At 42.9% G+C, this 15,980-nt stretch overlaps 1 protein-coding gene across 2 annotated transcripts in view; it reads right to left on the bottom strand.

Moving 5' to 3' along the window:
• plekhm3 (pleckstrin homology domain containing, family M, member 3) overlaps positions 1-15,980 on the bottom strand; it is a 42,877-nt gene that overhangs the window by 22,562 nt on the left and 4,335 nt on the right. Inside the window, exons 1-3 of one of the 2 annotated variants that reach the window (XM_031870038.1) lie at positions 15,757-15,951; positions 14,036-15,083; positions 4,688-5,782 (exon numbers count right to left, since the gene is read on the bottom strand). In XM_031870038.1, coding sequence (XP_031725898.1) covers positions 4,688-5,782; positions 14,036-14,558 — 1,618 coding nt within the window. In that variant the 5' untranslated portion in view covers positions 14,559-15,083; positions 15,757-15,951. Of the gene's footprint in view, positions 1-4,687; positions 5,783-14,035; positions 15,084-15,756; positions 15,952-15,980 lie in introns of those variants that run through there. The other variant, XM_031870037.1, reaches the window with a different exon arrangement.

Here is a 15,980-nt window from a genome sequence, read left to right as displayed (position 1 = left end):
GTTTCCTTCAAAAGGATTAAAAAACACAGCAATTCCCATGTGTAATTAGCTGAATACATTTGTACATTTTGATGTTAAATTACCAATCACTCGATAGGTATGGATGGACGGAGCATGCATATGCAGGTGGGCAGACATGAAACAAGTTCAAAGAGAGACCAGTGGAAACTAAAGTAGCGTACTGATCATCAAGAGATCTTGTTTAGTTTAGAGGCTTCATATATGAATAATCCGACGTGCATTTAGGTAAACACAGTGGTGGGCCGTCAGGGTCTATGGCCTAAACAGAATCACAAAGTTATAGCTATTTTATAATTTTTCACAAATACACTACATGTATTATAATTTTTTTTCCCATTAGCTTATTTTCTCATTGCACAGCTACTGTCATCCTCAGTTGCTCTGCCTTCAGTGCAACTTGTTTTAAGTAGAGCTTTTATCCAATCAGATTTCACCTCTATGTCTCTAGGTAAGAAGAGAGGCCTGCAAGGAAGCCTTTACAGATTAAAGTAAATGGGAATGATATTGATTGTCATAGTGTTCAGATCAGATCTTCAGATCAGATCTTTAGTTTAACATGTTGGGCGTATTCTTTGACGTGCCAGAGCTGCCGAGGTAGTCTACAAGTACATCAGCATTAACGTGTTCTTTTAACACTCAATGGCTGAAGGAGTAACGGATTTGGAAGTTACTGGCAACGCCTTTCTGGAGAAGGACATTTCCAGACAAGCTGGATATCGTAAGAAAGGGTTGGCCAACCCCACAGCTAAGCAGCCCTGACCCAGCCAGGAAAAGGACTTGTACAAATGGTATTCCTGGCTGACAGCGTTGGAGAAGTGTTGCACATGTTATGGCTAAGAATGCCTTTTATTTGCAAATGAGCGTCTTGGTGTTTGGAGCTGGACTTGCTAACCTGAGTTGGCTAACCAAGGCAGCAACAAGACACCATAGCAAGGCAGCAGACTTACAAGCTACAGTGCTTTTGAAAACTTTTGCTGAGAACCAATACGTGTTGTAGCGCCGCAGGTTTACTGGATTGATTTGTCATGCTTTGTTGTCATATAAATATATGTGACTGGTTATTGTGAGGTTTTTCTTGTCATTGTGTTAATTACGTTGATTTTGACTATATGCATTGTTCGTTAATGACGAAAAATCCTGTCTTGCGCGTATTCATGTATCTGTTTTATTTTACAAAGCAGGAATTATGGTCTGGAGAAATGGGGATTGTGTGGCGATTGCTTTAGCCCTGTTTGAATCAGTAGGGAACAGCTAAACGCTGCGGGGAGAGTTTTCAGCGTGTGTACTGCTGTTGATTTCCTGTTAAGCTAATTTAGCATAGTGTGTCTCCCAGAACACATGTGGCTCACCAGAGTACAATGTTTTTCTTCCGCAGTTGGCGTGTCAGACAGCACTTGGGTGGGTTGCCAAGTTGAGCGCTGTGGCTTCACTGAAAGAACATTATATTTCCCACAATTTAAGCTTCTGCATTTTCCAAACGTATTGTTCGGTTCGTAAGCCTCGTACCGAACAGTTTAATATGAATACGTGTAGTGTTACACCCCTAGAAACAAATAATAGCCCATAGCTGTGGCGTCATAATGAGGTTATTAGGAGGTGGTTCAACTGTAGTAGGACAGCACTGAAGGCCCAGGTATAAAATGCACGGCCCGCCACTAGGTAAACAACAGAAGATGAATATTGTTGATGAATTAATGTTACAGGGGTTTGAGGGCCGATCTACAGCATTTAGATCCATGGCAAACTTTGTAAACTGGTCCTATTCTGCATCAAATATAGACGACAACAGTCAAAGCACCAACTCTAGATCGTTACTAACACAACTATTACACTAACTTAAATTATAAGGCCAAAATAAAAGAAAAAATCGTATTCTCAACAAATCCCATAAAAATCAACTAATAGATTTATCAACTCCAATTAAATTCTGGAAATCAGGCAGAAATAGAACTATATAGTGTATAAAATACCCCCCCCCCCCTCCATTGGTTCCTACTGAAGATCTTCAAGAACAGCTCATCAATGCATAGTTGTTTTTAGAGCCACTGTAATAGTCACTGTACAATAAATATATAGTGCAAACATATAACATCATAACACAGACTAACCGGAAGAACCAATGAATATCTTTTTTGTCATTGAATAACATGTTGATTGTTTTTCATTAAATATTTAGTTGATAAAATGTCCTCAGTTCCCAGTGATCAAGTTGACAACTCTCAACTCGATCAACGGCCCGAAATCTAAAAACATATTTAATTCACAATTATATCAAAGTGAGAAAAGCAGCAATTCTTCACATTTGAGAACCGTTTGGTACTTTTGATAAATAATAAACTAATTATTATATTTCACTCCAAATATATCACTGACCCAATACATCATTCACTCCCCTCCTCACAGTGTGCTTGAGGCCATAGAGATGTATGTTTGTTTAGCACAGAATAATTGAAGTGTAATAAAAAATAGGCCACATCTTAATAAAGAAAAAGGAGTTGGCATGCTGATGAGGAGAGGTAAGAGGGGAGCTTTATTTAAGGTCCTTATATTAAAGCTGATGAGAGTGAAATTTAAAGATCGACAGAGTGATAAAAGCACAAACAATTAAAACTATAAACCTATAAAAACACAAGAACTCTAACAATAACTTGTGGGCTTAAATGCACTTTAAGGCCTTGAAATGCAATGGTGTAAAAGCTTTTCTTTTTTTTCAGGCCCTGCTATGTAACACTGCAGGAGACTAAGAAGGGATACAGTCAAATACATGAAAAAGGGGGGGGGGGCAGAGGGAGAAAGGGAGACAAAAAGAGGGAAAACGCTGCAGGTCTGAATGAACTGTTGAAAGGAAAAAGAAAGAAAGGGAGGAAAAGGAGGGAAGTAAACGGACTGAGCGAGCAGAGGTGTGCTCTGTATAGAAACAGCACATATCCAGCTGTCCCTCCCATCCAGCTCTACCCAGAAACCCTTCAATCAAACAACCGCGATCGAGCCTGACTACTGTAGCATCCCCAGGCTGCTTTCATTCGCTCTCATTCATTCATTCACTCGTCCATTTTTCCTCTCCTCTGGTGCTTTAAGCCTACCAATTATCATCAGCGGGCCCCAGACGGCCTCTGTGCTTGTTCCCGTTTCAGCTGGCCTTTCAAACAGCCCCTGCATTAATAAGCCAGTTGTTACAAATAAAAAATAGGGAGGTGAGGGGTGATTATTCAAAGCCCTCCTAAAAAGAGAGGGAGGAAGCCCACGTTTAACACCCAGGGGAGAGTAAAAGCACCGCCTGCCATTTATGGGGCTGTCCAAGGGCCTGGTATGGAGGCTAACAAGGGTGGTAATAAAGGAGGGAGAGCGGCTGTAATGGCTCCGGACATGAAAAAGCTCTAGATACTGAAAAACTGGGGGGGGAAAGTAGCTGACTGACACAACAATAGGGATATGCTTTTAAAGAGGCAGCAGCCCTCATATATCAAAGCGCACAAAAAACCCCGCAATGTTTCTTTACCTAAATCATGATCCGGTTACTCAAGATAATCTACAGACCCTGTTGTGAGAAATATCTGTATTTCTGATTTTGGGTTGAGCTCTACCTTTAAATAAAGACTTAAATCCAGTCAGGTTATTCTTTATGTTCCCTGACTGTGATGTTTCTCTGGGTTTAACAGCTGGACCTGGTATCAGCAGGACTTTGTGACATCACGGCTACTTTGGAAGCCAGCTGTGGTTCAATATGCCAACTAATGAAAGTGTGTTGTGGAAACGTGGACTTTACAGTGAACAACAAGACAATATTGTGTCCAGATGTTAAACATTTGAAATGAAAATTATTCAAATTCACATATTCAGAGAATTAATACATTCTGGATGAACGGAGAATGAGAAGAATTTCTATTGGAATTCTTTGGTAGAATATAAAACATACCAGCAGAGTATTTTGATGTCTCTACACACGGGGATGTTTGTCAAGCACTGTCTGATAGTTTTGCTTAGCTTTTATATGTGAAGCAGAGAAATCTAATAAAAGTAAAAAGTTGCAAAACAACAACGTGAAAATATTCTCTTACACTGAGTAACAAGATTCTATTTGGCCGGAAATAATTGTTGGCTGCACTTTTTGTTTCTTTTCTTTATGATACAAAATGATAATGTGTATATATTTTGTGTATAGTCGTGCATGCTTCATAGAAGTATCCATTTGAAACACAGCTTTGTATTTTATACATAATACTGTGTTGATACACATTTTTGAATAAACAAATAAGAACCCTCTGCCAGTCAGTAATAAAGATTTGTTCAATTTTCAACCCCCTATCCTAAAAGACTTAAGAAAAATAAAAACATGTCACTGCCCAAACACATATTATACTCCCATTTTTGCCCGTTTAGCACTCAAACAAACAACGCCTGTGTGTAAAGGTATCTGTATACCTTTAATATAACTTGAAACTTGAGATTGTGGATGCCATGTTGAAATTTCTACTGTTTGTGGGTAAATTTGTGTTGGAAAGAAAGACAACCTCATTAGGCTAAAAGAAAAGAGGAAAATAGAGAAAAATTGGGATATAATCTTCTTATACAACAGTTTGTGAGTCTGTGCGAGTCTGTGTGTGTCTGTGTGTGTGTGTGTGTGTGTGCGTGCGTGCGTGTGTGTGTGAGAGAGAAGGTCATTTACCTGCACACCTGAAGCTCTGAGCCGTCAGTCCCTTCTCCACAGCCAGACAGGTGAGAATACTGAGGAAACTAGTTGTGACTGACTGCCGCTTGGCTCTCTGGGCCTCCCGCTGCCTCCTCTCCCTGGATGGTTTGGATCTCAACAGCACTCCCTGGAGGGCTGGCGCTCCTTCTCCCAACTCTCCCGCTTCCTCTTTGGCCGGCCTCTGCGCTGCGACCGCACCCCGCAGGGCCTCCACCCATTCCCGGGCCTTGAGCTGATCGTCCGCCCGAAGTCTGAGCACCTCTTTGGGGAAAACTACCTGGAAGCAGTGTCCTCTATCTGTCCACGGCTCCCCGTTTTCCGGCTCTTGATTGTGCCGCACGGCCAAGCAGGAGGCCAGGGAGAACTGGAGGACGGGCTGGGACACAGACCCGCGGCCCTCGGTGGGGAAGGCCCGGAGGGCGGATCTGGTCAGGACGAAGGTGAAGGCCCGCGAGTTGTTCTGATCCATCAGCTGGCACAGCAGACCAGCTTTGAGGACGTCCTGGCAGCACTGGGTGAACAGAGGCAGGGTGGTGGGTCTGCTCAGGACGACAGGGTTAGGCTGGAGGGGGAGCGACGCCTCCGACGACATGGGGGTGTCGCTGTCACCGTCGGGCCTGGTGTCGAGGCCCGACAGTGAGGGCGACGAGGACGGCGAAATGGCCACGTGGAAACTGACGACCTGTTGCTTTTCCGCTCCAGTCTTCCGCTGATGGTTCTCCTTCCTCGCAGGTCTGGCCGCCTGCACTTTCTCCCACATCAGCCGCCTCCACTCCACGGCCTCCCATTGGTTGGCCGCCCTCAGCTGCAGGCGCATGCTGTTGAAGAACAGAGCCTGGAGCGTTCTCTGGTCGGCGGGCTGGCCACCACAGGGTGCTGGTGAGATGACGCTCTGGCAGTGCGACAGAGAGTAGGCGGTGCCCAGCTGGCGGTTGGCGCTGCTGTCCAGAGTGTACAGCCGGAGCTCACAGGGCGTCAGCTCGACGTGGCAGGGTGTCCAGCGACCCCGGGGCCCCTCGCGCTGCTCCATCGCACCCTGCTTCACCACACTGCTACTGCTGCTTTTATCAGCTGGACAGAGATACAGAGGCGGAGGGGAAATAGGGAGAAACAACACATAGATGAGTAATGAGAGAGTGTGTGTGTGTGTGTGTGTGTGTGTGTGTGTGTGTGTGTGTGTGTGTGTGTGTTCAGGATAACCACATTAGAGTCAACAAGTGGTTTTATTCTGAATGATCAAAGCAGGTCAGATACTTATGTCCTAAACATGTTTTTCATCATTCTGATACCAACACATTATCACAGATTAAAAGTTTTAAGAGTACTGCACTCAACTTTCGAGTATCAAACCCGCTGTAAGCTTGACATTTGGATCTGAGAGGTTTGTATCCTTCGTTGATGGCAGCTGTAGTTTTGGGATGTTTCAGTAATTACTAATTGCGTTTTTCCACCTACATACTCTTTAGAGCAGCCCTTCTGAACAATAGAATGTATCTCCTGAGGTTTTCTTGATAGTTTTCTTGAACCATTAATAGGACAATTGTTTGTTTTTTTTTAACCACATGGATATCGAATGGGTTACATAACACACGATTACAATTTTTTTAATTTAACAGCATAGGAGACACAATACCCCTCGACAGAAGTAGTGTATTTAGGTTTGTTGTGAGGAATAAACTAAGAGTGTTTGGAACATACGGATACATGTTTAAGTGTATTATGTTGTGGAGGTGGTGTGATCTTTTCAATGCTTTTTGCCATGACTTTGGGTCTCCGTTGGAATCCATTGTAACTGCTGAGCATCCAAGCTGTCTACAGCTGGTATCCTACATGAAGCAGCAAGTTACCTATTTTCTAAAGTCACCTTTTGACTGGTTGATGCTCAAAAGACATTTTCCGTGGCGTATTCCTTTAATGAACTGCATCTATAGCATGGACTGTATATAAGAAGAGGACGTAGTCGTTGTGACGTCACCCATTGTTTTGCGGACTGTGGTTTTGAAGCCTCGAGTTTGGCATTTCGGCCGTCGCCATCTTGGTTTTTTGCTACCAATGAATGAAAGTAACTACGGACATTTTGGACATATTAATAGTGACACTGAGACGCCGTGTACAACGATCTGTCAATCTCAAGGTAGCCCCGCCCTAAATCATACCCTGTTTTATGGTCTATTTCACTCTATGGACCATAATTTACTAAATGAACATCATTGAAGAATACTTGAAACTAGAGATTGAGACCATAAACTCATGTTTATTGAGGTAACAAATCAAGTGAGAAGTAGAGTCAGTTGCTCATAGACTTCTATGCAATCTGACTTCTTTTGGCAACCAGAGGAGTCGCTCCCTGATGCCCATTAGAGAGAATGCAGGTTGAAGAGACTTCCGCATTGGCTTCACTTTTCAGAACTGGAGGTTGCTGCCTGCTCTTTAGCTTGAAGTCAAGAGCACACATGGGTCACTGTGAAATCCTTACACCTCTAATTGATCTACAAAACGTTAGTCTAGATGGGCCAGTTTTCTACACAAAGTAGCTTATCGGAGGCTTGCGGCTCCGACATGAGCGTTGGTATTTTGGTAAGAGATAGCTGTGGGCTGGTGCTCCTCTGAGAACGTTTCTTGTCTCCACAGCAGGAAGAAACAGTGTTGTTATGGAGCCCACAGGGCAAACTGTTCCACTTTCTTAAATCTGAAGGCCGGAGGCACACCCTCTCCCTATTTTGGCCTTTCCTCTCCATTCTTTCACTACATGAGGTTTGTTTTACCCTCATTTATGTCTTCTCACGTCTCCTCCTGTGATTGTGGTGTGTTTTTTCTTTGATTTAGGAGGCTTCAGACTCGGGTAGAAGCGTGAACTCTGTTTGGACATACAACTGTGCTTGCCTTTATTATGAGGAAAAACTGTTCAGATGCCAGCCAGGAGAAAATATATTGTAATTAACAAAATGTTTCATACTAAATGTATAACAGGGATCGCAACAATGTTCTTTAAGGACCTGTGTGTAGCATTTAGGGGGATCTTTTGGAACAAATGGAATAAAATATTATATTGTGTATATTCACCTGAAAATAAGATTGTTGTGTTTTCGTAACCTTGAAATGAGTGATTTATATCTACATAAGGAGTGGGTCCTCCAGGTTTCTACAGTCGCCTAGAGCGGACAAAAAAAAACAAAACACTGGCTCTAAATATGGCCATTCACGTTTTCTCGTCGACGACCATAGTTCTCCTACACACTCGGCACACAGGAGAAGTTTCAGTTGATTGCAATCTGCAGCCTCACCAGTAGATGCCGCCAATCCTACACAATAGTCCTTAAAATAAAAAGGGAGTTATATCTCTATTTGTTTGTTGTTTCTTTGCATAACGCTAACCTAGATCAGTGTTCTAGTTTTAAGAATTGACTCTTCAGTATGTTTGTTCTCTCAAAGAAACAGAAAGTGTCCAAAGCAAATACACTACTGTGAAACCAGACGGGCAAGTTAAGGGTGTGGTGAAGGTAAAACTAATAACGATTAGAGCCTGATGGATATTTTTGAGGACGATACATAAACACATTTTGCGATAGATGTGCTGATGTAAAGATGTTTTACATTCATGCCATCAACTTTAAATCAAAAGTATGCAAGAGTCAACATAAGATAGTACACTTTGAACAGTAACTTTGATTTGAAATTACTAAAGAATGCGCAGTATAATAAACTTGAAATAGGAACAAATCTAAATGAATTCTACATAAGAATGCAGCCTATAAAACATGTATATCATATCTGCCTGCTGATTTATTGTCGAGGGTCAAATGAAAATAATTCTTTGTAAAGTAGCACTTTTCTAATAAAAATGAAATTACCGAGAGCATTTCAATCAAGAGCGAAAAGAAAACTGCATGATTTAAAAAGATAGTATTAGGAATGAACACCCAGATGAAACCACATGCTGGACAAAGGTCTCATCATACTTGAGGGTTTCATTTTTGTTTTAATCTCAGCCCGCTGTGTCTCCACTGAGGGATGAGGAAGAGAGAAAAGCACCTGCTACACAAAGCAGGCCAGCAAGAAGTACAAGCTACAGTATGAGACTTGTGACCAACAGATGAATCCTCAGGATTTATGAAGGGACAGCAAAGACTAAAGACTTGTAAATTGTGACTTATTCAATGAGCTGTGTGCAAGCCACCAATTTGGTAATTTGCAAGTCAAAAGACATGTAAACATCGAAAATTGGATACATTTGGTTATAAGTGAAAGTTAAGTTAAGGATATATACAATCATTATGTAGACAGTATGTCATCTACTTTTTTCAACATGCAGTTAGGACCTGCTTTGCATTAACATTATTAATTATTCAGGATAGTGAAATGCTGTTAAAACAATGGGTATATGTAACCTGGACTTCTAAACAAATTAAAGTCTATATCAGCCCAGCTGTAACCTTGTTTGTAGACGTCTTTTGACGTCTTTCTTGAAAATCTCAACAATCACCGTGTGCTAAACCAATCCAACAATCTGATAGAATTGTAAACCCCCAACCAGGAGCCGTCTAATTGGCAGACATTGCACTTTGTTTCTTTAACGTGCTAAATCACTCAAGGGGGAAAAAAGGAAAAGCTAAATCCTTCACAGCATCGGTGGTGGGTCGAGTGCCTCATCAATCTTATCAAAACCGCAGTAGACACGGTGTCGCTCCGGGTCTCGGACTTCGCATGTTAACAAACCCTTTTCGCTAAAGGGACAAATGAATATGCAAATTCGTTTGCAGATTGGCAGTCGTCACACTCGGGAGGACCGAGATGAGAATTAGGCATCGTGGCGAGGACAAACGCTCCGTTCAATTAGCTTTCATCTCCACCTGGTAGGTTTTCACATCACACTCTGGTAATAGTCTATGCCGTCAACCAGAATTACCTTTTTTTTCCTCAGGACTCCAAAAAAAATATCAAGCACTGCTGCCTTTAAGTCAATCAAGACCTTTAACAAGCAACCTCACGTGCTGATAAGGTAGCATACGATAATATTACACATATATATTACAATCTAACAGACTCCCACGGTTTCCTGGATACAATATGTACACGACGACTGCAAATAAGTAAAAGCAGAAGAAGGCACCTGCAGCCACACACAGAGGTACACCATCCACTTCTAAACCACAGCATCTGTCCTGTTCAGGTTCATAGCGGGGTGAAGCTATCCCAGCATGCACCGGGTGAGCGGTACGGTCGGGTTCTGGAAGTAAGAACCAACACATCAGTCAACGTCAGCATCTAAAAGCTGCATTCAAGTGTGTGTGTGTGTGTGTTTCATCTGGGACCGAATACAGTTGAACATCTCAATGTTGAGTGAGGCCAAAAATTAGGGGGGAAAAAAGGATGTGTGTCACGAATGAGGAGTTCAGAGACCACAGGATTTGAAAGACAGAGAATGCATGAATGCATTCAAAGTCAGCAGAAAGACTTTCATAAACGTGATGAGAGGCAGATCGATTCTAGGAAGCAAAAACTGAGAAAACTTGAATTTCAAAAGCAAAAAAATTAATAAATGGTACACACTATTATTGTAGAGAGGCAGGAGCAAATAACACAGACAAGCCGGTGGGGAAAATAAGTGAAAAAACTGAAACTGTTCTGAACGACTACGATGAGACTTTCCTTTATTGTTTGCTGTTGTTACTGTTAGTCTGGGAACATGTCCATTGGCTTCTTGCAAATGATAAAAAAGAAACTTCCGTGGTCAAACTTGCACAAATGCATCCATCCTAGGGCTGGGCGGTATAATACCGGTTTTAATTTCCCGTACGATATGAATTTTTCATATACCGTCATACAGCCGAAACAACTTCTGTCGCTCTTCAACAGGCAGCAAAATATATTGTTCGCTGCTGAGGGTGGTACGGTCGGAGCTAGTTATCTTAACTGTATTGAGAGGGAACCCTAGTCATGGTTATAACTTTATAACAACAATTAACAACCGACAACTAACGCTCTTTAACAGGGCAAAACACTACGACACAACAGTTTGTGACACATAAACAATTTGTAACACTAATAATTGTACATTTATAAAATTTCACTGCCGAACAGCATGCTGGGTACAGCTCACTAACAACAGTCTACTAACAGCTGGGAGAGGCTCTGTCACTCCAGTAACGTTACATTAAAGAACAGAAAAGAGCGATGCAGGATGAACAAAGACTGAACAACAAAAGGTATTTTGGTTATCGTGATATACCGTGAAACCGCCAGAATCTTACAAAATACCGTGATATGCATTTTTGATCATACCGCCCAGCCCTAATCCATCCATCCATTATCTGTAAGCGCTTATCCTATTCAGGGTTGCAGCTGAGCATTCTGATTGTGTGTTATACGAAGTCAGTGCCTCTTTTGTAGCCATTGTTTTCTGTGGTTGTTTGTGTTTGTCTTATTTTCTCTCTTCAATTTATTAATTGACCCTTTGTTAAGCCCCGCCTCTCTCTGCTACTCTGTCAAGCTGTCAGAGCTACCATGGAGCCCACACTGTCATTAACTGCACACGTTATACATTCAGTATACCTTCAGTATCTAGCGTAGCATTGGCAGTGCCAACACTAGTTTATGATGTGCTAACGTATTTTGCTAATGTTAGCTAGTTAATGCGTATCTCCTTCCAAGATCTCTGAGTGATGAGTATCTATCACACAACGTTTAACTATGACTAGAACCAAATCCACAAAACCAGCCTGAAAATGAAAAACATCTGAAAACATTGCATGAGAGGCCGGTCGATGCTACGCTATGACAGGCCAGTCTGCATTGCAGGGGTGGGACTTAGTGAAGGGTCAAACTAAAATGCCACAGGGGCCCAAGGTGACACCTTCAAATTGCGTTTTCTTCTGAACTAAAAACATAATGATATTTAATTTGGAATAAAACAGAGAAAAGCAGAAAATTCTTAAATTTTAAAAGGGCCTGAACCAGCAAATATTTGGCCTTTTTGTCAAGATTTTTTGTGATTCATGTTTGGTTAATTGACTAATTGCTTCATCTCAATAACCCTGCCTCAGTACAAGTGGCTTCAGAGAAAATTGGTGAGTTGACCAATTATTTTTTTCACAAGCTTATCTGTTCATTAAACTCTTTACCGTTGGAGTAACAGGTGCATATTTTGTTATATTAAAAGCTGCCAGCAAAAAAATGGTTTCCTTGCATGGACCCTGAACTTTGAAGAATACAAGTTTATCGAGGAATGCTCGCAACAAAGTGCAAAGTGTGCAAAAAATAATAATAAACAAGAACAATGGCACACAAACAGATGAATGTCGCTTTGGCGATGTTATAAAAGACAAGAGCTACATGCAGCTTGTTTGGTTCCATATATACATGTTTATTGTGTATATAATCATTTCCATTTACCATCTAAACATCCCCAGCTGTTACTAATGGAAAGGCAAACAGGCCACTTTTCTTTTCTTTTTTTTTCTCAATGTGAATGAAGAGACATCGCGAGTCCGAGATAAATCACTCTGCCTTCTGCTTATTACCGTCCTTTTCCTACTTCTCTCCTTTCAATGCACGTCGAGCCAAACTAAATAGCCTGATGCCTTTTCACACATATGCTAATACTAAATAATCCTGCCAGTATCAGGGGCCGGGTAATTGGGTTGCCTCTTCTTTCGCCTCATTTGAGTCCATTTGCTGACAGGATTACAGGCTATTATCCCTCAGGATCCCTTAGGATCTCCTTAGGCCTTCAGATGGCCAAAACACACATAAACAAATGCTGTGTGTGTGCGTGCGTGCGTGCGTGCGTGTTGGGCTCTCTGCCTGAATACTGACTGTCATAGCACAGCTGTGTCATTTCAAGTTATCATCATCTTCTATCATTATTGCTTTCTCTGAGGATGCTTCAACATAAGTACAGCATACGCCCCGATCTGCAGCACAAATAGTCAGAGACTTCCGTCCTCCGAAAAGCCTCTCAAAGGCTGAGAAAACCTTGCGGTGAATGGACGGTCGATCAGAGCAAAGGAGGGAGGAGGTGTGCATGTCTCCAGGTCGGGACCGGAATGATGGTCACCGGACATGACACCGTCTTTCTGGAGTCAGAGCACGAAACAGCTCTCCGTTTCACAAATGCCTAATTAGGCAAATCCGATGCAATTAAAAAGGGTCACTTCACAAAAATTAAGATACATATAATTTACCACTTAGCTTTGCAAATAGAGGTAACATTTCTCAAGGTTTTGACACAATGGAGGTCAATCAGACAGCAACCTCAGACAGCAATGCTGAAGTGCCTTAAACCTTCATTCTTTCTAATGGCCATCAGGGGGCGACTCCTCTGGATGTGAAAGTCTGATTATATAGTATATACGTAAGTATCACTCACTTGATTTAGTCAGTAAACATTGTAAACATAAGTTTATGGTCTCAATCTCTAGTTTCAAGTCTTCTTCAATACAGCATGATGTTCATTTAGTAAATTATGGTCCATTTAGAGTGAAATAAAGCAGGGTATGCTTTGGGGCGGGGTTACCTTGTGATTGACAGGTCACTATTACAGCAGTGTCCGGTCTGGGAGTTGTCCGTGTTTTCTTCTTACAACTTTAACCCTTTTGCGTTTTCAGTTCATGAAAGTTAATTATAACATTTTGGTGGCCTAAAAATGTCTTATTCAGCATTTGGTTGTACTCAGCGCCACCCTCTATTGTCCTTGTCATTGCAAAAACCAAGATGGCAATGGCAAAAATGGCAAAATAGAGGCTTCAAAGCGGTAGTCCACAAACTGATGGGTGACATCACAGTGACTGCGTCCACTTAGCAACATGTGTTTTAAAAAATAGTGTCCCTGTTACTCTGAATAATACGTTATTATACTCAACATTTAAGGTTTTAAATTTAACGTTTTTCTGCCATAGGTCTCTGGTCGGCTTCTGTAATATCTGGATGGATCTGCACGTACACAGTATCAGCTCTGACAACATGGTACATCATAATTACCACCAGAGAAAATACTTTAGGATATCAGTAGCCTATGTAAAAACTGGATGCTATTTGTTTTGTTCCAAAACTTTGGACATGTGAAATTAATCGATAGTTTCTTTCATCTTCAATATCAAATATTGTTCAATAGGGACAGGCAATGTGGATGGAAGTCGAGTCAATTTCATTTACAGTATATCGCCCAATATCAGAAATCCCAAATGTCCGTTTGTCTGATACACTGTCTAAAACCCAAAGATCATCAACATCTTTTCAGCTCTATCATAGACCTAAAAGATTTGGTCTGACAAACACCTCCTGCATCATATCACACAGAGACTCACACTGCGCATGTGAACTCACCCTCTGGCTGGTGGTTGAGGATCATGTTCTTCAGAGTGTTGCAGTCCAACGTGGGCAGTCCGTTGTCGGTGTATGCCGACGGCCGGTAGTTGACGTCGGACCTGGACCGGTTGTGTCCCTTCTTGAAGACCGACTTGGACGAGGAGTTGGCCGTGTTATTGGTGCACTCCTTGGTGTGGGCCGCCAGGTCGTTGGTGGAGCGAGCTCTGCTTCTCTTGCCGTGCCTCAAGCCCATCCCCAGGCCCAACACGCTGAAGTTGTCGGCCCAGGCCAGGCCTAGAGGCCCCACCTCCGGCTGCTCTCTGGCCAGCAAGCCCCACACGCCGCTGGAGCTCAGCTTCCCCAGTGCGGCGCTGGAAACCTCCTGCAGCTGCTTCGGCGGCCTGGAAGGCTGGAGGGTCCCCGTTTGAGCTAGGCTCGGACCTTGGCCTTGTATCCCGCCCATGCAGTGGATGAAGTCCTCGGTGGCCTCGAGGGCCGGGCTGATATCGCCAACCATGTCGAGCTGCTCAAGACCCTCCATGGCTGGGCCCCTTCCCCTTGAGCAAGAAGTCTCACAACTAGATGGTTTTCCAAAATGGGCACAAATACCCAGTTAACATCATTCACATGTCCAACAAACCATGCTGGCTGTCAGCCGGTCGAATGCAAGCTAAGATCGGGTTGAGGAAGATCCAAGCAGCCTGCGGGCTTCACAGACTGCTGTCTGAAGCAAAGTCCTGCTCTCCTCCTCGATACAGGGCCTTCATCCAAGGTTACGGTCTTCTTTTTCAGTGGAGTGTCTCCAGCGCTGGAAGGAAAGTCGACTACCTCTCGGGGGAAAGCTGCTGCGGCTTTATGCCAGCGCTAAACAGGACTGGCAGTCACCTGGGACTCCCGAAATTAAGCCAATTTGGGTGGCAGGCTATGTTACTTAGCCAGATACAGACACACTTTGGGCAAGAAAAACAGTCAAATCCCCCTGCACATGCTGATACTCTCAGGGGCGACTTATTTTAGTCCATCAGGTGGCTGTGACATCATCAGATGGAGACTATCTGTGGCTTTACTGTGAGAAACAGAAGAGAGAAAGGGGAAATGGTTAAGAGGAAGCATGCCGTACAAAAAGAAAAATAAGGGAACATGTCTAACAGTAAGAATGGAGTGATTAAATTACACATAAAACAGTTGTGTTCCAGGCGCTTTCTTAAACTCTAAATACAGGGTTTGCCAAGAGAAAAGTCAGATTATAGGATAATGAAGCCACTATTTTAAAAATGCTGAATTCACAATTCAGAAAACATCTATTGCCTCCACACGGCTCTCAACATGGCGACGGTCCTAACAGTGCAAACAATGGCAACAGTGCTGGCAGAGCTAACAGTGTTTACCTGAGGGGGGACGGCGTTATCAGCTACAACCGCTGTATGAGCGTAGTGCAGAGCAGCGGCTGTGAGCTAACCAGCGGGGCACGCTCACGTGCACTAACATGCACTAAAAGGCACAGCTATGTAAACAAAGCAAGGAGAAGCTCAGATTACCACAGAGAGAGAGAGAGAGAGAGAGAGAGAGAGAGAGAGAGAGAGAGAGAGAGAGAGAGAGAGAGAGTGATTTCATTCTCTGCTCAGGTAAACAATACTCTCCTCCATCTTTACATAGTAAATAGTTGTTTTTTCTGCTATATTAATGCTCGTAAAACGTCATAGAGAACCTTCAACAACTTTAAGCATCAAACTACCGACCATCCTACAGTATCTTCATCACACTTCGCCGATTCCTCCCCAGCAAACAGAAACGATCGTCCTCCCTCACACGTCCTGATGAAATAATACTTGACTTCCTCCTCAGCTGCTTATCACCAGACCGAGCAGGCAGAGAGGAAGCAGGCCTGGGTGGGGTTCACATCCATCTGCCTGAACGTCTCTCTCTCTCTCTCTCTCTCTCTCTCTCTCTCTCTCTCTCTCTC

The sequence above is a fragment of the Anarrhichthys ocellatus genome, unplaced genomic scaffold, assembly GCF_004355925.1.
Source record: "Anarrhichthys ocellatus isolate YVR2014 unplaced genomic scaffold, GSC_Weel_1.0 scaffold51, whole genome shotgun sequence".
NCBI lineage: Eukaryota > Metazoa > Chordata > Actinopteri > Perciformes > Anarhichadidae > Anarrhichthys > Anarrhichthys ocellatus.
The sequence above is the reverse complement of the archived record's forward strand: the minus strand, read 5'-3'. Positions and strand labels throughout refer to the sequence as shown.